General features: G+C 46.0%; 3 protein-coding genes across 3 annotated transcripts in view; 1 reads left to right on the top strand and 2 right to left on the bottom strand.

Moving 5' to 3' along the window:
* Window positions 1–7,614: 7,614 nt before the first annotated feature.
* On the bottom strand, window positions 7,615–12,695 carry LOC119441201 (uncharacterized). Its single transcript, XM_037705856.2, has 5 exons — window positions 12,228–12,695; window positions 10,093–10,223; window positions 9,055–9,131; window positions 7,915–7,995; window positions 7,615–7,798 (listed from the first exon to the last, which is right to left on the bottom strand). The coding sequence occupies exons 1-5, from the start codon at window positions 12,453–12,455 to the stop codon at window positions 7,653–7,655; spliced, it is 663 nt and encodes a 220-aa protein (XP_037561784.1). The 5' UTR covers window positions 12,456–12,695; the 3' UTR covers window positions 7,615–7,652.
* Window positions 12,696–14,146: 1,451 nt separating this feature from the next.
* On the bottom strand, window positions 14,147–19,475 carry LOC125943278 (uncharacterized). The gene is made up of 4 exons (XM_049662183.1): window positions 19,335–19,475; window positions 18,897–19,024; window positions 18,540–18,722; window positions 14,147–16,634 (listed from the first exon to the last, which is right to left on the bottom strand). Exons 1-4 carry the CDS (start codon window positions 19,375–19,377, stop codon window positions 16,326–16,328), a joined length of 663 nt encoding a protein of 220 aa, XP_049518140.1. The 5' UTR covers window positions 19,378–19,475; the 3' UTR covers window positions 14,147–16,325.
* The window catches only part of LOC119440658 (snake venom 5'-nucleotidase), a 37,683-nt gene continuing 35,340 nt past the window's right edge, over window positions 18,652–20,994 (top strand). The window contains exon 1 of the mRNA XM_049662179.1: window positions 18,652–18,741. Within this exon, the coding sequence (XP_049518136.1) occupies window positions 18,733–18,741 (9 nt within the window). The 5' untranslated portion in view covers window positions 18,652–18,732. The remainder of the gene's footprint in view (window positions 18,742–20,994) is intronic.

The raw sequence follows: 20,994 nt of genomic DNA, 5'->3' as shown, positions 1-20,994 counted from the left end.
CGGCTTCGTAAGGCCTTAGGCCTAATGCGTCGCTACCCTCACAATAACCAGCATCCAAAAACAACACCTAAAATAGGCACAACAGGCAGCCGCGAGGAGACGTTAGCTCTGTGAGGTGGTACTACCCCGCTCGGTGCACACAGCATCCGAGTTGACGGCGCCCACCGTCTCAGACGGTGTCGGAGTGCCTGGTGCCAGGCCGCAATACCAGACAGCCCCTAGCGGCACCCGTGGCCCACGGCTAGCCGGCTCCCAGAGCCACGACTTCTGAAGTCAAAAAGATAGAAGAAGCGCCCTGGGGGGAAACCACATCAGGGGACACGTGAGAGTCGCGCATCCCCACACCTGCTACGTGGCATTGCACATTTTTAAATCTTGGTACATGATAGTTGGGATGGCACAGGCTCACTAGATACAATGACACAACCAAAGCATATCTAAACGCCAGAAGGATATACCCACCGCCGAGTCCCAAGTTGAACAGGAGGCAGGCCGTCGCCTGGAGACAGCTCCAGACAAACACCTTCCCTAACCCATTCCATCCGAAACGTATCTTCCCCGATAAGCATCAGGACGATACGTGCTTATTGGGCCAGGAAGGGCCGGCAACACTCAAACATGTGTTGTGGGAGTGCAATGTAAATATAGGAAGGATGGCAGTTACTCCGGAGACCCTGTCGTCGAGGTGGGCCACTTCAGCATGCTCTGCGCAGCTCAGACTGCAGCATCCAGATGCGGGCAGTGCTGCAAGTCTGTGAGGCGGCGTTGAGGCAGGGCCTTGATGTCCTCTCGTGGCGGACCTAAGCCCATGTCGTGTTAAATCTTGCCGGACCGTCAATAAAGTTGCTTACATCCATCCAACCATGATAGTTGGGAAACTCTGTATACCCTCTTTGGTAGCTGATTATGCTATCAGTGAGTTTTTAAGTTCCAGGTCTTGAAACGACTTCATTAAAGAACCCGCCAGAGGCTAAATTTCTGACTCTACTCGATATTAACGGGTTACGGGAAGGTTTCACTGTTGTAGTTACAGACCGATATACCACAACGCAAATATAAAGGTTGCCTTTTTATATTCCGTCATATGACAGACAGAAAAATTGTCGGTGGTCACAAAAAGTGTAAGATATAAGTGTGGCTGTTTGGGCGAGTTTGTCCCTCCTGAAGTTTTATAAGTAGCGCACGAAAACGAAGAGGAAGGAGTGACAGAGACAAACCTGTCTCTGGCACTTTTTTGTGTCTTTTTTTCGTGCACTACGTATGCGGCGTCATATACAGTGGCATAACTAATAGGCTTTCACCATGCTGTAAACTTTGTAGCCGAAAGTACACACAGCAGCAAATTGTTACCTTTTTCCGACTCTAAAGAAACCCCGGAAGACACTGAAGGGCTATTAGTTCCAATTCCGCTTTTCCTAACTTTCCTATGAAGTTATTAAAACAATTACTCTTCGAACATTTTCAGGTAGTTAAATTTATTAACTGGATTCCGAGATGTATCGAAATAGCAGGCAATGAAGTATCCGATAAACTAGTTCCTGTGGCACATACTTGAGGCACACTGACACATGTTGCTTCCTCGCCAGTGGAGGCGAAGCTTCTTCTTTAAGGCCTGCGGTGCAAGCTATGTCGGGCGACCTGGTTTGGTGAGCGTTTGAAGTCGTCTTTATACGTACTTTACAATTTGCTTCGCTTCTCCGTAAACCACAATATCGACCACCCACTAGACGGGTTCTTACACCGCCGCTTGCACCTGGAGGTAGCTTGGACGCCCTACTTCTTGCATCGTGTAAGAAAAAGAGGATAATTTGAGTGCACGCAATGTGGCACCAGGCTTCTGTGGAGCACTGTATCACTGAGAGAACAGTACATTACCAATGATGAGAATCCCAATCGATTTTGTCTCAACAATTCAATGAGCCATCCTTTGTCTGTGAAAAAGTACTTAGACCCTGGTGGTACCCCAACGAACAGAGATTACCTATAAAAGCTCTGCGCGATTTTCTTGTGGACAGTTAGCTGATCAAGTTTCGGTGAACAGTAATTTGTATGCGTCTTATTTCTTTTCTGTGTTCCCATGGCGCGCGCACGGTTGCGCTGCCTCTTGTACTTTTACAAGGTTTCCCCCTATTTTCCACTCTTATCTATAGACCCGTTTCGACGGTGTTTTATTTTTTGTTTCCTTGTTTTCTTGTTTCTATTTATTAGGATTTTGAGATGATCAGCCCTTTTTAGGCCGAACTTACATATTTCACAGTTAATAAACATAAAGAAAAGAAGGTAAGCTTTCACTGGATGCATATCCTGCTCAAAGCCTGCCCCCAGGCTAGCGGTATCTAATAAATAAATAAATAAAATAAATAAATAAATAAATAAGATAAGATATTAATTCTAGTATGCTTGTCCACGTGATACTCGTATAGGAAAATATCATCTGGAACAAGAATATGACTGCGCTTAATTGTACACAATTTTTACCAGCATCCTCAGCACTCTTTTGGTCTGTGAGTTTAAGGTAGTTTATATGGACGCTGTCAGATAAATATAATTCAGCGCTTCTCCAAATAGAATACCGTCTGCTTAATACCCAACTGGCTATTGACTCATGATATGATGAGCTTTGAATACACCCGCATGAGCCTGTAGTAACATCCGCCGTATAAAATTCGTTTCAATAATCACAATGTCCGTTTTCTTCGCTTTTCTAAGCATGAAATGCCTATAGCTCCCGTTGTCGGCGACCTTCAAGAGACCCTAAGCAAAAATCCAGAGCCGTTATCCGGGCACGCAAGACGAGAAGGGGTGCGAGAACATCCTGGCGTCGTTGCGAGAGCAAAACGAGATCATCCGAGCAACCAGTCAAAACTTCAAGGGGCCCTGAACCACTCTTTATTGAAGTGGAGACAGACATTTGAAGTGAAAATAGGCTATTCAGAAATACTTTAATGCGTTCAGCAGAAGCGGAGCTATTGACAATCAAATACGGCTACCATTGTGCTCCCGTTCCTTCTTCAACGCCTTGCACTGCGAAGGCTACGCCGAGGTGCAATTTCAACTTCCGAGGTACAATTCCAACTTCCGACAACCGACCACCGAAAACAAGCGATATAGCTAAAGAAATTTATTCACTCCAGCTACGACATAGCAGTGCAAAATTCGCATGAATCACGATCGGCGTTCCACTAAAGAGAGAGAGAAAACGATGCATAGAAAGGCTGGGAGGTTAACTAGAGGTAGTTCCGGTATTCTACCCTGGAGAGAAGCCAAGAACGGCAAGCAGGTTAACTAGACGCACGTCCGTTTTGCTACCCGGCGCTGGGCAAAGATATACAGGAACGAAAAAAAAAAAAAAAAAAAAAAACAGGCCTGCGTGGCAGACGCAGCAAAGTCACGGCTTAAGCTGGAGGAGCGGCTCCATAGGAGACCGTCGCACACTGCTCCTCAAGCGGCGAACCTCCCGGGCGTCATTTTCTGCTGCACGCACATGAGGGTCCTCGCGGTGAAGCTGTCGTGCCGAATTTTGGGCTACCGGGCCGCATTGTCAGCAGCACGCACTTGAGGGTCTTGGCGGCTAAGCTGTCGTGCCTCATTTTAGGCACCACGTACTATAAGGGGTCCTCGCGGCTAAGTCTCCTTGCGTCGTTTTCACGAGAACGAGCAGAACGGTGCGCTCGGCGTCGACGGCGCGCTACGGCTTGTGCTGCTCTCTGCACAGCGTTCTGCTGAGTCCGAGGTTGCCTGGTTGCAGCCGCACGCGTAGCTCTACGATTCGCTTCTTCGGCAGCGATTCGTACCTTGCGAGGAGGCACCATACCGGGCACCGAAGAGTAAACACGGGCATCTAAACTACGCGGCGCTCTTGTCACGCCCATAGACATGTGGCACGATGCGATGCAACTGCTATATGCTATGACCCCTGATGGAATACAACGCAACGGCAATGCAAAGCTTGCACGTGTTAGCGCTACGCGGCGCGCCTCTCCCATCGCGTAACTCCTCGCGCGCTAGGATGCCTGTATAGGGTATGTTTCCGCACCAGCTAGCAAGCGCTGGCGTGGTGCAGTGCTAGAGTAGCCGACCTCCACGCAGAGGGAGCAGAGGACTCAAGTTCAATCCCGGCTGGAACTCGGTATTTTTCTTTCTCATTCCTGGTGATAACTGCGGTGGACGACGGCGGCGGACGACATCGCCAACCGAAACTGCTATTATACTGAGCCCATAACAGCTTACGCTGTAAAAGCAAAGGTGCACGATGAAGCCGCGAGCATCGGCCAATGCTTGGCCTTAGCTGGAACAGAAATTCCTGTAAACGATAGTTTCCTAATACAGGTCGTGTAAAATTATTTGGAGAAACTGTAGTACAATAGGATATAAATCTGAATTGGTTAAAGTGCTGGAGAAAAGCTTACCAATATTTAATAATGTTTTATACGACTAGTACTGACTGCGTTAAACTGAATGGGGTTGAACTAAAAATTTGGGTTTATTCGTGGATTGTCAAAAACAGCTATATGTAAGCTATACGTGCTGTCCTTTATTTTCAAATGTGATTAGCATTCTTGAGGGACTTCATCCACTTTGCGGTATGTCTGTCCGGCATGAACTTTCGGAACCACTAGCGAAAGGGAAGTGCAAGGTAGGTGCCCGGATCCAGTGCACGCCTCAACCATGATGCCACTCCTCGTGTCTAGTTCACTGAGCCCTCTAATGGTCTCAATATCTCACCCAGTGAAGCTGCTTCGAGCTCAGATGTTCAAAAAACGCAAGCGCCGCCGCGCCGAAGCCGTTCGCTACCGCTATGCGGCGGAGCTGGCGGCGGCTCGCGCCGTTCGCTAGGAGCAAATGCGGGCAAAGCAACCGTCAGCGCCACGCCGCTCAATAGGACAAAAAACATATCATAATAATAATCAGAACATATATAAACCATATCATCACCACTCACACAGCCATTATAAGAAATATTGCTATTTGCATTACCATCGCCAATTGTCATCGAAAAATATATACACCGCCAATGTTTCTTAACGGCGTATCGCTTGTATTTTTAAGTTTGATTGTTTATGTTGTATATATTGGGGAGGGTGCCATATGGATACTGGTGCATCGTTGCCTTTGCTGCCTTTGTATTTTATGGGGCAGCGAGGCTAGCAAATCGTATCTAAGACCGGTCTTATCCCACTAGTTCATGTATTCCCAGCGCTTTTAAGACAGGAAAAACCAAAGGAAGAGGAAAGACGAATGGACAGGTAGGACAGGTAGGTCCAGCGTCCTACCTATCCTTTCGTCTTTCCACTTCTCTTGTTTTTTTTCTGTTTCTTTAAAGCACTGGAAATGCATGAAATGTCGATATCCAACTAGCCTAGATGTCCGTTTTAAATATTCCACTATTCTTTGCCGTTTGCGTATTATCACTACAGAATGAAACGTGAACGGCAGAGCGCGTGGCTGTTGGCATAGAGTTTCCTACTCAAATTACAAGAGGTAACACTGGCGCTGCGATAGTTCAGTTGTCACGGGAACGCTGGTTAGTACATGATGGATTTTCTGATCGTCTTGCATGTAGCTTCGAATGTTCTTTTGGCTCTGTTTATTACGCTTTATTTATCGTTATTTGTCCAAATTTAGAAGCAATCCTATTTTCTAAATGTAGAATGCATAAATACTGTGCGCAAAAGAATTATTGCGAATTGTTGCTGTTATACCGCAATATTTTATTGAATATATGCAATTTTCGAAGTCATGAAGCCGTTTCAAGCCAGAAGGGAGGCGTTTATCTAATCTATGTAGTACTTACCATAATTCCTATGCAGGCCCAACCACTGCGCTTGCAGCCCCCACAGACACTATCACCATAGTTCTCTCTAGTGATGAGCAGTCGTGGAACAAAGAATGTCGCTTAAGCGAACGTTTCGACAAAGGGACTTTTCTTCGTCAGGGCAGCAAGTGCTTTCCCTGGCACCATTTTTATGTACGCACGATATAACCACAAATGTATGATTAGAGTGTACTAGATTGGGGGAGTGGGTCCACTGAAGGCTTCTCGCTGAGGGTTTTTTTTTTTTATTTAAAAGTTGGTGGCGCCACCGTCGCTTTCTCCCGAATGAGCGGCCCCGCGCGCCGGCCGGACGCTTGTCGCGTCAGAGACCCTACAGCAGCTGCATGGAGATTTTACAGGTGGACACTCGGTGGCGGCAACACTGGTGTTGTTCCCCACCAATCTTTCGTAAATAAAATGAAAAAAAAAACAGCGGCGGAAAGAATGCAAACGACGTAACAACGACGGCGCATCGAGCAGACGACAGCTACTCAGCCCGTGAGTTCGCCTCTGCCAATGAGCGCTGCCGAAACAGCCGGAGCCAACGTTTATTGGCTAGAGATTCAGCGTTGCATGTAGGATCCCTAAGAATAAGGTCGCGGCAGCGCCGCCACAATTTCCACAATTTCCAGAGGTTGAACGCACGCGCACCGTGCGTTCAACCTCTGGAGTAGGATGGTAAGCAGCGCCGTAGAAGTCTATAGGACAGACTGCCGCAGCTCGTCGTAGGGGCCCGGGCCAGGCGATGGAACGCCGAGGCGGAGCTGGAGATAAAATGGCAGGGCGTGAAATAGCACCTCGTACTTGAGCTCCTGGAGCCAGATGGTATTCAGCTCCAGAGCAGCCTCGAATTGCGCGAACCAGACGCCGACGCAGCGGGACGAGAACGGCGGCAGAGGCGGGTCAAACTGTGGCTGCGGCCAGGTGGCCATGGCAGTGTGTCGCTCGGTGGAACGCGCGGTCTCCGGGGTCACCAATGTAGGAGGGTCATGACGGCGGCTGTACGAGCCGTGCCGTCGTCCCTGGTCAGAAGGGCGAAGGCGGCGAGCCGAGCAACGGCTGCGACGACCAGCGTGGCCGGCTTTTGGAACGACACTGCGCGTGCCGAGCTTGCGCCCCGAGCACGCGCTGCGCTTGTTTATTTTTCACTTCCACAGCCGGGGCCAAGGCACCGGCTGAGAGCGCCGACCAAAGAGCTCCGCGCTGCGGCGTTGGTGGGCGCTACAGCTTCACCCTCGGCAATTGCCAAGGCGTCCGCTAGACCCACTCCACAATCTAGTACACTCTAGTGATGGCCACAGCATGACTACATTGTTCTGATGATGCTGAAATTATGACGATTGCATAGTGACGATGGCATTACGGCGATGGCATAACGATTATGGAATGACGACGCTGCAATGACGATATCGAATCACGACGAAGGAATCATGACGACGGTTTTTGAAGCCATAAAATTGCTTCAAAAACAATACAGCACCTGCTAGCTTCCTGGAGTTTAAACATCGCTCTCTTCGGTTACATTTCAAAGGTTCAGGTTTTTGCACGATACAAATAAGTTACCGGCAGCGGTTCAGCAGCTCGGTGGCGTCTTATTTCACTTGGGTTACGACCTCACTGCCCACCTATACACGTCACATACATTGTCAGATGAATAAATTGTGGCGTAATATTTTTCGGAAGCTCTCAGCTGCTGCCAACAATTATAGATTTTTCTTTCCTTTATGTTCTATAGTACTTAGCGGTGCATTTGCTGAGGCATTCCAACGTAGCTAGTACAGAAAACAAATAGTCGAAATGTTTTATTTTTGTTGCATATTTATTATTGCTGCATCGATTATATTGTGTCCTTCTTGGAGCAGTCCATGTTGGGCACTTTCTTGAAATCATCTTTCTTGAGGCCTTCCTTGTCCAGGGCAGCTTGAATCGCCGGAAGAAACTGATCTTCGGCGTTCGGCTTTCGGGTCACAACGTGATATGCAGCTGAAATAGGTACGTGGAATAGGCGTACAACAATGATTTTCATTCGTATCGAAGAAAAAAAAAACATGTAAGAAAAGTTAACAAAGATTTTCAAGTCATAGACCAACGTATAGTACCTGCTGTTCCACTCTTGGCCCAGACAACAGCCCAGTTGTCGTAGTCGGTGTCGATAATGGCCGTCTCCATGATGACATCAGCTGAATGAATGATCACAGATTGTCAGTTCATTTCAGCTACATGCTAGAGCAAGGGCTGCTGCAGCTATTGAGTTTCACTTTTGACAATTAATCCTTCATTGGTAAAATTTTAAAATGCTGCTTCATTGTTCGAATCCCCGCTCGTAAGTTGCAGAGACAGCAGCATATAAAACACTTTGCGTCTTTTATGGTGTTATTATGTGCGCGTATAGCGGATTGCCACTTGACCTGCTTCAAGCGTCGATGATAAACGTTTTGTTCTTGTGACCACACTGTTCTAACCTGAGTAAAGCCTAGGCGGTACGGCAGTACCTAAAAGCCAAAAATGCACAGCCGACACAACACTCGTGACAAATACTAGGTTTCTCTATGTCACGCATTCAAAATAGCAGCATTGTCTCATCAGATCTAATGCTAATGACAAGAAAAAGTTGTGACTCATAGTTGAGCTTGTTACAAGCAGTGTCCCAGTATTTTTAACACTGCCTCTCTCACAATAACAGGAACAAGACCACTGCCACAGTGGTTTATATACCGAGCCTGTCCTACGATTCCCCCAAAAAAGAACAATGCAGGGAAAATGAAATATACGAAGCAATACCAAAACAAAGCCACCTTGTAGCGTTTGTTTCAGTGTTTGTGATCAAAAGGAGCATGAGGACATTGTCTTCCCCTAGAGCACTAAGAAACATTATGGCAAGCCCTTGTATTTCTGCAAAATTGAAAAAGACTTCCTTATTCTGTCGGTGCATAATATGCAACAAGTGCTGCAGAGGGAAGGCATCAGGAGGTGAGCAATTTACGGAAGCCCTGTATTTCTTCTCACGGTAGCAAGGCCAGTCAGTAACAGACATACGGGCACTTGCGTCCTTGTGAATAACAGTGCAAACACTATAAAGAGAGGGCAGTGGATTCGTAACCAGTGCGTCTTTAGTTATGATGTGTACCACGCACTTTTTCAGTATAAATGCAAGTAGGCGAGTACTCTTCGGTGATAAAAAGATATAGTTATTTTGGTGCAAAAAACAGGTGACGTTGCTTTAAAACTTCAATATTTACCGTTGATCTTCAGCATGAACCTTGAAGGGTGCCGGTCGTCTTCATTGACGTCGACGCTCATTTCCACAAGCTCGTTGCTGTGATCAAAAGGGCAAAGCAATACCATTAGAAAAAAAATTGCGTAGCTTGCACTGGAGGCGCAACGCTAAAAAGACAGCGGAGCTGATGGGCACCTATAGTCAGTCTTGGCTTTTGGGCTAGGCTAACCACTACCAAGTCACCATCCCCAGCATTTTCCAGAATTTATTGATAATTTGTCGATTATCGATTAGCTATTGATTGGCTATTGATTGGTTATCGATGACTGACTAAGCTTAAGTAGACCCAACCAGGGTTAGCTAGACTTAGCCAGGCTCAGCTTTGCTAGTTCACAAGGGTATGTGCGGTTGTGCTTGGACCCTTTCTGCACTACCGTCAGGATCGGCCCACATTTTCTGCACACGACCCACGGACTAGTAAACAGCTCCGCTGTTAAAAAGGCTCGCTTTCTGTTTTTGTTCTTCCACTCTGGGCTAAAGCAGCTAGAGTCAAGTACACGCTTCCGAAAAGCATTCTACAGCATTTACAAAAACGCTTTATTTATCGTAATTTAATCTCAATTTTTGCTCTCTGCTGCAACATGCCACTAGGTACGCTGAAGCGTTGGCGCCTAAACACGTCGTATTTCTTGTATGCGTTGCACGCGCAGGTTTAGCATGCACTGCGCCTTCTTTTCGTATATATAAAACTAAATCCAGAGATCTTACGAGCGAAAACCGCGATTTGAATAAGACGCCAGCCGTAGTCAGAGACTCCGGCTTAATTCTTACCACCTGTAGTTCTTTAACAGTGCGCCTAATGCACTGTACTTGAACATTTTTGCATTCTGACCCCATTGGAATGCACCTGCCGCAATCATATAACTCTGATTTTATCATATAACTATGATTTTTCAATCATGTCTACAACACCAGAGGCGATAACAGTTATCAGAGCTTGTTAAAGACATTGGCACATGCTTACTATTAAAGCTTTTTTTCACTAAGGTCAGAATCTCACTCAGTGTCGATGTATTCCGCCTTGATTCTGTAGACATTGTCGTGGTCTTTTTGAATCGTGAAATGGGCACAGCGATCTGCGTCTCCGTAGATAGCTTGGCTGAAGCTATCCACCCACCATTTGCCCTTGAACTGTAAATATATTTGAAAAAATAAATTAATTAAGAAATGCGCACATTCTCCACTCTATTGCGAAAAGAAAAAAAAAAAGACAGGAAAAAACGTGTGTTGCAACCTAACACTGGATCCCTTAGCAAAGGTTTGTAGTACCCCGAACCCCTGAAATCTGTCCACTGATCTTAAATTATGATAGTGTCGGGAACTATGTCTGGCATACCGAAGCTCTCCTTAGAGCCCTGTTGTGACTCGCGGAACTCAAATGCGTGACTCCTTAACTTGCAATTCATGTCAGATGAGAGGAAGCGCAAACTCCCTCTCCCCCATTTATTGGCCATTTCAGCATATATCGCCATTTATAGACAATCAATGATGGCGAGAGACACAAGGTATGAGAACGGGCTAGTTGGTAATCGTCTTGTACGACTAAAGCGCAGAAACAAACAGGGGACAATTAACAGGGACGGACACACGCGCTGACTTCCAAATTGTCGCCTCCAAGTAGGAAGTCAGCGCTTATGTCTGTCCATATTATTCGTCGCTTGTCTGTTTCTGCGCTGTATCTACCGCTGCGGTGTACGTAGCCATGGTCACCACCATGTCTGACAACGCTATTTCTTAGCGTACTGTCAATAGATACACACATGATACCCACCATAGGTTAACATATCTTATGTGAGCCACAGAAACACGATAACGTACAGCACATGAGCTCTGAGGACAACGCCATTTGCACGCTTAAGGCATTTATGTTTGTTCGCGTACGCTATAAAATGCTGTCTAGTGAGCCGTTTTTTCACAGGAATAATGATAGCGTGTCATGCACTGCTAGAAACAGCGCTTTAAAGTCAACGACGATTTCGAAATTTTCTGCAGCCCCTCACGTACACTTACGACCATGTTTCGTGTGTATCATAACACAATGTATTGATAGAAAGTTTCGTTTTGAGGCATTAATTACGCCGTAAACAGTAAATATTTTAGTTGTTCAACACGATTAAGTAACTAATAGTTCCAATTAATGCAAATATGATCTTTCCATGGCACCCGCAAAACACCTCATATTACGAAAAAATTCAGTGTGTTTCTCCAAAAGCACACTTTCTTTCGATTTAATTTTGTCGCTGCACGCCCGACAGTTCTCAAACGACGCATGCTTGAAAAGAGCACGAAACTCCAAAGTGACGGTAACAGACTTTTTTTTTTTACCACAACGCGCCTAAAGGCAGTATTTGATGTATAATTTGCGTGCATTCTGCATAATGTACAATATGGTATTATTTTTTTTTTTCTGTGCTGTACCCCACCCCGGTAACGGCCTCCGGGCTAACAGTATGCCTAAATAAATAAATAAATAAATAAATAAATAAATAAATAAATAAATAAATAAATAAATAAATAAATAAATAATAAAAAATAATCACTCAGGAGGTATTCGAGGGCTAGTTAGTTGGCCATTATCATTCTAAAAGCAGCGCAGTTGTTTAGACATGGACGAACACTAAACCACATAAACACGTGCGCTAATTAGCTGGCATTTTTCTAACTTTGCCCGCACGTCACCCTTCACATACCCTAATATTCCACGCTAACTTTAATTCACTATGTACAGTGACTTTCTGTATATATTATCGGCGACATTTGGAAGCGGTCGTTCTTTAGTGGAATTCGTGCACCCTCTCTACTCAAAATATTCATTTCAGCGCCCACGTAGACACTTTCCCACTCTCCTACTCATTCTGCATACTCTGCTTCTTTTACTAAATAATTTTTAATAAGACTAAGAAATTACGTTATACCCGTCTCTGGGGCAAGTATCTCCATAACAGGCACCGCGAGAACTAGTTTTCAGTTCATTCCTTTTCCAGCCCTTTTTCTCTCTCACCCAAGGTAATGTGGTAAAAGTACATATTTTGCTGAAGGGTGCGTAAATACTGCTTCACACGATTTCTCGCTCGTACTTGTATTTATTGTGCTGAGGCACCAAAAAAATCTTAAACGATAAGCTGAGCGACTTACCTTCAAGGGATTAAAATCATCCTTCATTGTCTTGGGGTTCGCGTACACACCATTTCTATCGACCAGATAGATGACGACGAGCAGTGCGACACATACTGAAGGCAGCATGAATTGTTTCGGTGTTGAAGCTGCGCCGACTTCCCCTGGGAGTGCGTGCGTGGAAAGAGCTTTTAAACGACGTCCCATGGCCGTGCCCATGTCTCGTGGTCGCTCGCGGCAGCTGTCCATATCTTGCGAACGCTCTGCAGCCACGGAAAGTCAATGTTTGCGTTGCCGAGCCATATGCAATGGAAACTGTACAGCGCTAATTGTTAAGTGCCGACCTTGGCGGACATGCTGAGTGGAGTTGGCCGCTGGTGGTGCGTCGACGGGAATTTTATTTGACTATATGCGGATATCATTCCATATTGAAGCCTATATACCTCTTTTTCAGACGAACGCGACTGCAGTAAAGCAAAATATGCTCGGTTTTTCAGGTAATGCGTTCGAACTTTCCTTAAAAGAGAGAGGGAAAGAGGGAAACATTTATTTGTATTATGGTGGCCTAGCATAATTGTAGGGTGGAGCCCTTACTTCAGGGCCCCATTGGCTCGCTCCACTCCTGGTGGCCGCTGGATTAGCGGTCGCTGCTCCTGCGGGTCTGAACTGGTAAGTACAGTCTCCCAGGAAGATAATGTCGGTTGAGGAATTGGGGGAAAGCCCGGGGGGGGGGGGGGGGGGGGGTATGCATTCTCAGGTGCAATGATGCACTTTGGGCGTTTGGTATAAATAAGCGACCTTCTCGGAATTGCTTTAACACAAAGAAATTCAATTGAAAATGACTCGAGGTAAGCAATTAACAATACTTATAAAGCTTAGACTGATATAGCATTTACCGAAAAATTCCGACCATTGATAAATAAGCAACACTTGAAGCCCCTCATCCCAGGAGCTCGTGGCTGGTTCCAGGGATGCAGAAAGACGACGCTGCTAATTTTTCCAGCGTAAGAAATTTTGGGTAATTGAATCCAGAAAAGCAAACCAAACAGCCGAACGCTCTTTTGATACAACACCTCATGCTGAATATGGCAAAGAGCTGTAAAGACGCACCTGGCTTAGCAGCTATATAGCTCGTTACAGAGAGAAAAATGGAGAGGTTAGTTGAGAGGAAAGTGGAAAGCCTGTTGACCCCACTATAACCATTTAGCCAGGGGCCGACACCTGAACATTTGTCAGCAGTGTGGGCAAGGGAGTAAAAGGGGAGGAAGATGACAGAGGCAGGTCTGAGAAGAATGCCTTTAGGCGGTAGCGCTTCTCTCTGAAGCCGCTCATCAAGTACTCATTGTTCCCCAGTAAAAAAAAAAAAAAAAACGAGAAACGCAACAAATCCCGCTGCACCTTCCATGCTGCATGGATCGCTGTGCTGCCGAGCTACCTTGCATACGTTACACCTCCTGCATGTCCCGACTTCATGATCATTTAGGTTGGTTAGGTAACAATCAGATTTACCTCGCCCCAGAATGGTCCACGTGGCCAGAGCAGGCATTCCGCACTCTTGGCGGAGAGGCCAAGTGCGCGGTACGCGTCGAATAGCATTAGACGGGCTACTGTGAAAAGGTAAAGAGAAGCGGCCGATGTTACAGCGTCTCCACACATTTTCTTACAGCCCTCGAAAGTAAGGGAGAAGAACGTTGCACAAAAGAAAGAGAGGTTATTTCTGTTTCGCAGCAGGGAGAACGGCTCAGCGCCATACAGCACTCGGCGGAAGAATTGTCGGCATTCTCTCCAAGCCGTGAAAACCCTCGCCCCCTCACCTCTTGTCCCTGGAAATGTTAATATGCGTGATAGTGCCTCACCAAATCAGGAGGACACTGCGCCTCGCACGACGAAGTTATCTTTTTATTACAAAGAAACGGAGCTCATCTGCCCAGTACGTATTATTCAACGAATGCGCCTTGCCTTCTTTATTTAAGGTAATGAAGAATGGTTGTACAGCCCTGGCTCCTCACCCGCTACTGTATAAGGCAAATCGTCCACCATGGCGTGGCGATGCGGTGCATGGTTTTGCATCAACAAGCCCAATATAAGTTGCGTGGTCCTGTCAACTGTTAGCTGATGTTAACGTATGGTAGGTGTGAAGGTGCTTAAATTTATGCAGGTACCCAAATATTCTAAAGGAAAGTGTGTGCGATCTGATTAAAACAGCGCGATTGTATATTGAGCTAGAAATCATAATCTTATTTTCTCGGCAATTTTAACGCAATTAACGAAGATATTATTACCCCACATCTGTGGTGCGCCTTATCGTCTGGTTTCACCTACCCCTCAATGTATCAAGGCGTTTCAGTCTCACCTTCAGTCAGGCGTTACAGTCACAGCCGGCTCAGCATTACGAAAATAAAACACCACCATTTGCCTGCTGGACATACGTGTGCGAAGGACCATTCAGAACACAGCTGTTTCTGATAAGCATGTAAGGGACGAGAGCATACGATGGCAAACGACCACACGGGACTCCATTCATTGTTTGTTGTCATGTTGATCAAGTTCATATGCCTCTCTGCCTCTCACTATCTATCTGGCTTCCTAATTATTAAGCCAATTTCGAACTATTTCCTCGCGTGCGTTGCTGAGGCGAGAACGACATGATGAAGAATGGAATTATCTTTGGCGAGAGAGGGCACGTACACACCACAATACTAACATCACGGTACACGGGTAGCAGTCATATCTGCGCGAGAGAAAAAAATCCGAGGACACCTAAGCCCTTCTTATGGGTTCTGAATATGAAAGCATTTATGTCCAATTGAACGCCGCTGAGCGGTCCTTCGAGGTATGAGCTCCTCGCAGGCAAGCGAGCGCGTTGAAATGCTTGGCGCGTTTGGATTTGGCCTTATCGAGGAGCAGTTAGAGCGCAGGCGAAAGCTTGCGCAGCCAAGGAACGCGCGGATAACGAAGGCTTCTAAGAGCGAGAGCGAGCTTGATTTGGCGCTTTGGCGTCCCGGCGATGCCCTCTCCCCTCCCGCAACACCTGGCGCGCTAGTGCGGCAACAGGTGTTCCCTTTCGCCCGCTCTCCTCCGCCGATGCGCGCTCGTGCCGTTGCGTCGCAGCCAATGGGAACTCCGTCGAGGTGCACTCGTGATATGTCGGCGCAGCCAGCGGGAATTTAGGGGCCGCTACAGACGCGGGACACCGGCTTTTTCGCTCAATAAGCCATTTGACGCTTTCGCTTCGAAACAGAATACAAAATGTTCAAAAGCTCATGGAGTCGTGCCATGAACCGCAGGGCAATGCTTGTATGGTAAGCAGCAGATAAGCAAACATCGCTTTAATGCACCTGCATAAAATACTCAGAATCAATCTTCACCTTGTTTGCGACCTGCACTCCCCCTGGCCATATAGAGCCCTCCAGAGCTACTGCGGGCCACAACCTTTAATGCTCGACAACACCGCCTCCTTCCGGCGAGTTGTAATCCCGAGAGTCGATCCCATTACCGTAGGCGCCTGTTGCACCGATTGCACCGCCGGCTGCACCGGCTGATCAAGACATCATACGATATTGCCATGGTGATTCCCAACAATGTCACCTTAAACGTTGCTGCGGACCTACTTATTCAAATATGTCACTCAGCACAATTTCTAACGAAAACAGAAGACATGTTTGCAATAATTTTGTTTAGTTTATAATAATGTTGTTTCCTGTACATTTTTAGCTTAATTACTTCTGTATATTGTATAGTGTAGGAGAAAGAGAAAGAAGCAAGCAGTTTTTTTTTTTTTTTTTGTGGTGTCGAGTATGATAACTACCATTCTCTAATGCAGGTTTGACGCAGTTCATGGGAAGAGGGTCGCAGAAAGTTCTGCTGAGACGTTGAGCGCCGATGTCACTATCGGGATATTCCTTGTGTCATAAATCTTGTTCACAAAACGACCAACTGGAAAAAAACAGGAATGTTCTTATAGCACCATTGGGTATTGATAACTGAAAAGAGAAGAATGCTCCGGAGGGAGACCATACACACGTCTCCAACACTGTGAGCCAGGTTTCGAGGCCACAACAACTGACTCACAAGTAAGTAGTGCCAGCTTCGGCATATCAAACAACTGATAATCTCTGATCAGGCGCTGGGAAAAGGCATGGACTCGATAGCTTTCTCCAGGGCACGCTTGTAGTCGGTATAGAAGAGGTCGTATATGATGGAGTGCAGGCTTCGTTCCATCTCGCTGTTGAAGCTGCGCTGCCGCTCGGAGTTCAGACGGAGGCGCCGGTCGAAAACTGTGTGAAAGCGCACTTGTTCGATGTGAAAAGTACGCAGTGCGCCCGGACGGCCTGGATAGGCTGTAGCTTCAAAGTGCCCCACGGTGTCCACAATGGTGACGTTGACAGGCACGGTTTTCTCCTTTCGCACAAGGGTGTCGCCCTTCACCTACAAGGAAGACAGAAGTGCAATTCTATTTCCATAAAGAAGACACAAGTACGTAGCATGAGAGTGAGAAAAAGAGAGCAGCAGTCTGTCAGGTTGAAACAAATGTAATATATTCAAGCAATTAGCTCATTATTGAAACTCTTCACGTGCTGCTTCTCCCGCATGAAGTACAGTTTCACGTTATTCATTTAGCTATGTTCTTTCCTGTTTGTTGCTTTGTCGAAACGACAGTTTCATTTTCCAGATGTGACTACATCTGCCAAGGTTTCTTCTAGCCAATGCAGCACTATAGGAAGCTACATGTGGGCGCCACCTACAGAGGCGTTCAATGCGCCGTTCCTTCTAATTGTAAGAGCACATAAAGCTTCAGTTTCCGCACTAGGCAAAGAGCTAGTCAAGGTGTGCAAACTTTCACAACATTAATTATATCAACACTCCCCCCTTCTCCCACCCCATTATATGCTTGTGGAGTCTAAAAAGGTAATAAACGAGCACGGGACAGCGTTAGCAAAAGGATGGATATTTACTTCCCCTCTCCTTAAATAAATTCTTGTCGTTCCCTGTATATTCGTAAAGTTACAACCAGGAAACTTCAATGCCGCAAAATGTTGCATCGTCTAAGGTTCACCCCGCCGTCAGAAGTGTCAGCCATCGTTGCTGACCGCCCGTGGCGCTTATCATATCGGGCGGAAAAGATATGGCCCGCCGAGAAACTCGTCTTACACGAAATGTTACTTAGCCCTGGCCTGAACCGGCCGCAGTGATGGTTGTTAAGTAGCAGCATCGAAGGATCTTTAACGGGGAGTAAAGCCTAGATTTAGCTAAGGTATTAATTAGCCTGCACGAAGTAAGCTGAAAAGCTAGACTCCAAACTGTTTAAAGAGTCATACTTCAGGGATAATTAAAAAGGACCTCGTGTTGAGGCTCTTAATTGCTTGGCGACTGTATAAATGAATGGAAACAAACCCACAATCACACACGCAAAAAATAAAGTGTGAGCTTTCTCCGAGCTCCTTATTTGCTTCCCCAGGCATGTTATCATGAGGGGTAAAGAAAACTGGTCAAGTTGGTAAAGAGTTATAATGTAACGAACAGCGTAATAAAAACAAGGAAGGAGACGGGTAGCTATCACTTTACTCGAATTCGTTCCTGTACTTATACAGTGGTAGTTACGTGACGGAACGACATTACAAATAAATGTTACGAGTTTAGCTTCGTGTTTTAAGTGCATCTCATTGGCACGTGTTTATTATATGTGTAGCTAGGTCTCTGTCATGCAATGTGACCGGAAGTACGAAAAAATGTCTCGCCTACTTTGGCGTGTGAGGGCTCCGCTTTCTTTTCTCGCAATTTTGGCGAGATGTGGCCGTTACTCGTACGCCACAACCTTGAGCTTGAATGCGTCACTGTACGCTTTCAAACACTTCCGGCTAGCAGCTTAGCGCAAAAATACGGATGGCAAGACTAGTTCTAATCGGAGTAAGGCGTCGCTCGAATGTTTCGACATTATTATTTTTTGTTTGTTTAGAGTTTCGGATTGAGAAGTTGCGTGAGTAGCACGAAGGTGGCCTTTACTCAGGCATATACGGTATACTCTTACTAATGCAAGCGAGTAGCCTAGAGAATAAAATCGAGAGTTGTGCATCGTGCGCTCATTAGACTGTGAGAGAGAGGGGAAGGAAAGAACGGCGGGGAGGTAAAGTAGAATTTGTCGAGCTTTTTACCCTAGACATGGCGCGAGGAACGCGGTAGTCAAAGATATAGAGAGGGAGATATAAAAACAGGAGTTGATATCTACTACATGTACCTAGGCAAGTCAAGACAAGTCGCAGCCAGCACTCAAGCCTGCGGTCTTCCAGTGCTGCAGAAAGACATTGAGTCGTAACAGTAACAGCGATACCTTACCTCAACCATGAACGAGGCGTTGATTCCCTTTAATTCAAGTATGCAGGAAATGGTGACATTGCCGCTGATGAGAACGGGTGGTTGACATTCTCCAACTCGACGAACACCGGTGTCCAATCCGCGCAGCGCTCCGTTCTTCACCTTCACCTTGAGTTCTCTGTTCGTGATACCGGTGCTCTTTATCTGGTCGAAAATGCGCAAGGTAAGGAAGTTATAGAAGTAAGATGCATTTGGTCATTCTGGTTTGCTTGTGCAAAGTGTTCACTTTTTGTTCGCATTTTTCCTCTCTTGTCTACCGAAATTTCTTTATCACCGACACTTCAGCTCTGACATTCTGTTCGCGTAACATTTGCTCACCTTGAATTTGAACTCGGGGACTTTTACGAACGGGTAAACATGCTTGAGTCCCCTGATCTGTGGCGGGACCTTGTCTTCGAGAATGATGTCGAGAAATCTGTTGGAATCCCTTATAGTTGAGGTGTAGACTGCGGTTGCGAAAATAGTGTGAAAAAAAAAGAAATGAAGGATCTCAAGAAAAAGGGTAATTCTCCAGATAAAAATCATGCATTTTCATTCCTAACGCGCTACCTTTGATGGGGCCAAGAACTTAATCGAGAAGTTATACTTGGTAAATGTCAAAGAAAACAAGGCGGTGAAACATAATATGTAATACAATAATTATTTAAGGCACGTTAATCCCTGCAATTTAAACCCCGTGAACAAATCAATTAATGAATGAACGCTTTACCATGGAGCGCCCTACAGCTTTCATAAATAACAGAGCTGTACACTTACCAAGGGTGACTAGCGATGCCAGGAGAAGCACTAGCCGAATCATCACGAAGACAGGCAATCTATGCAAAAGAGCCGTGTGACAAAAAACAATTACCGCAAGCACTGCATTTCATGGAGTAAACAATGCAATAAAAATAGATCGAATGGGATGGTCATATAGTATATGGGGATTACTAAGACTATATGTAAGTACTATTGAGTACTAGCACTAGGGTTCCATCGAGAAGCACCCAGTTGATAGGTTGGTAGAATGTTCTCTCCGAACTGTTTATTCTTCTATGGCCTTTTTGTAGTCATCTATTACATAACTTTAGCAACGGTTTCCGAGTGATTGCTAGTGGATATCTAGATAACATGGCAATAGCTGCTTTTCAGTGCATTTCCCATCACATGATAAACTGCCCCAAACTTGGGCTTTCCACGTAATATTTGCTACCATTTGGTAATGCCTGATATTGTATATTTGTAAATTGCTCAAAGGTGAAGTTTAAAATTCACCGTGGTAAACTCTCCCCAAGCTGAATCGCATGTTTTAAAGACTAGCGCATATTTAGAAAAGTAAAGGTTGCCAAAAATAATCTTCATAACAAATTGAAATTTTGTTGTTCGGCGAACACGCTAAGAATTTCGCTGTTCCGCAGAAAACAGAACGCCGGAGTCCTGAACTAGTAAAGTACTGCGAGAAATACTTCGACAAGGGTGGAAAGAGAGACAGCATGGAGCGCAGTCACTCTCTCTTGTCCTTCTTTCCACCCTTCTTGGTGTACTTTGCGCGGTACATTACTCGTTCACTATGAACCAACCAGTCCGCAGTAAAGTACTTCTGGATGAAGTCCTGTACCCGCTGTTTCTAGAGAACATAACGATCGTGTACTTGCCTTACGACCTGTCCCATTCAGCGCCTTCCGCTCGACTGAGGAGAAAAACCACCGACACCGCTCTTTCTCGCCTTGGCCGTTCTCCTGTTCGTCTATTGTACTCGCTTCGCCGAGCTCCGGCAAATTCCGCTCTCCAGTGCAAGTCTACCCGAGACGTCGGCCTCGTGAGCGGAAGTAACGTAAGACCTCAAGAAATCTCCATCGTTGTACAAGAAGCGCCAATGGAGGCGCAGAGAAATGCGTCAGCTGTGTATCCATCATTCAAACAGACTGCATTGGTTAAATGACCAGTAGCGTGTGTTAGCGGTTAGCTAATTCAGTGAACAGAGTGGCGCGTCTACGTGAGGCTAGCGCTCCGTAGTTCCATGAATGGCGGCACACGTGGCAACAACTCATTCTGTTCCAGCTGTGATGCTGCAACATTGGCGCCGTCCAGAGATCTGGTACAACAGTCTCATCTCAAAAGCAGGTGCCCAGGTAAAATGTTTTCGTTTCAAGCTTTTTACGACGACTCCTACAAAGATTAAATTCTTTGACGTCCGCCCACATACCGATGTATCAACGCTCTTGCATTCTGCCCTCCCCCACCCCTCTTCCTTCCCACTGCCCTCCATCCAGCTCTCGCACCCATCGGAATGCCGAAAATCAAATCGGTGATCTCACTTTCCGCAGTTAAACAAGAGTACCCACCAAGCCACCGCAGTAGGTTTATCAACATTTATACCTGCTTTATACCACAGATTCCTGCACACCATGTGCGGTACTTTTTTTAATATTAGCAG

This window comes from Dermacentor silvarum, chromosome 2, assembly GCF_013339745.2.
Source record: "Dermacentor silvarum isolate Dsil-2018 chromosome 2, BIME_Dsil_1.4, whole genome shotgun sequence".
Classification (NCBI taxonomy): domain Eukaryota; kingdom Metazoa; phylum Arthropoda; class Arachnida; order Ixodida; family Ixodidae; genus Dermacentor; species Dermacentor silvarum.
The sequence above is the reverse complement of the archived record's forward strand: the minus strand, read 5'-3'. Positions and strand labels throughout refer to the sequence as shown.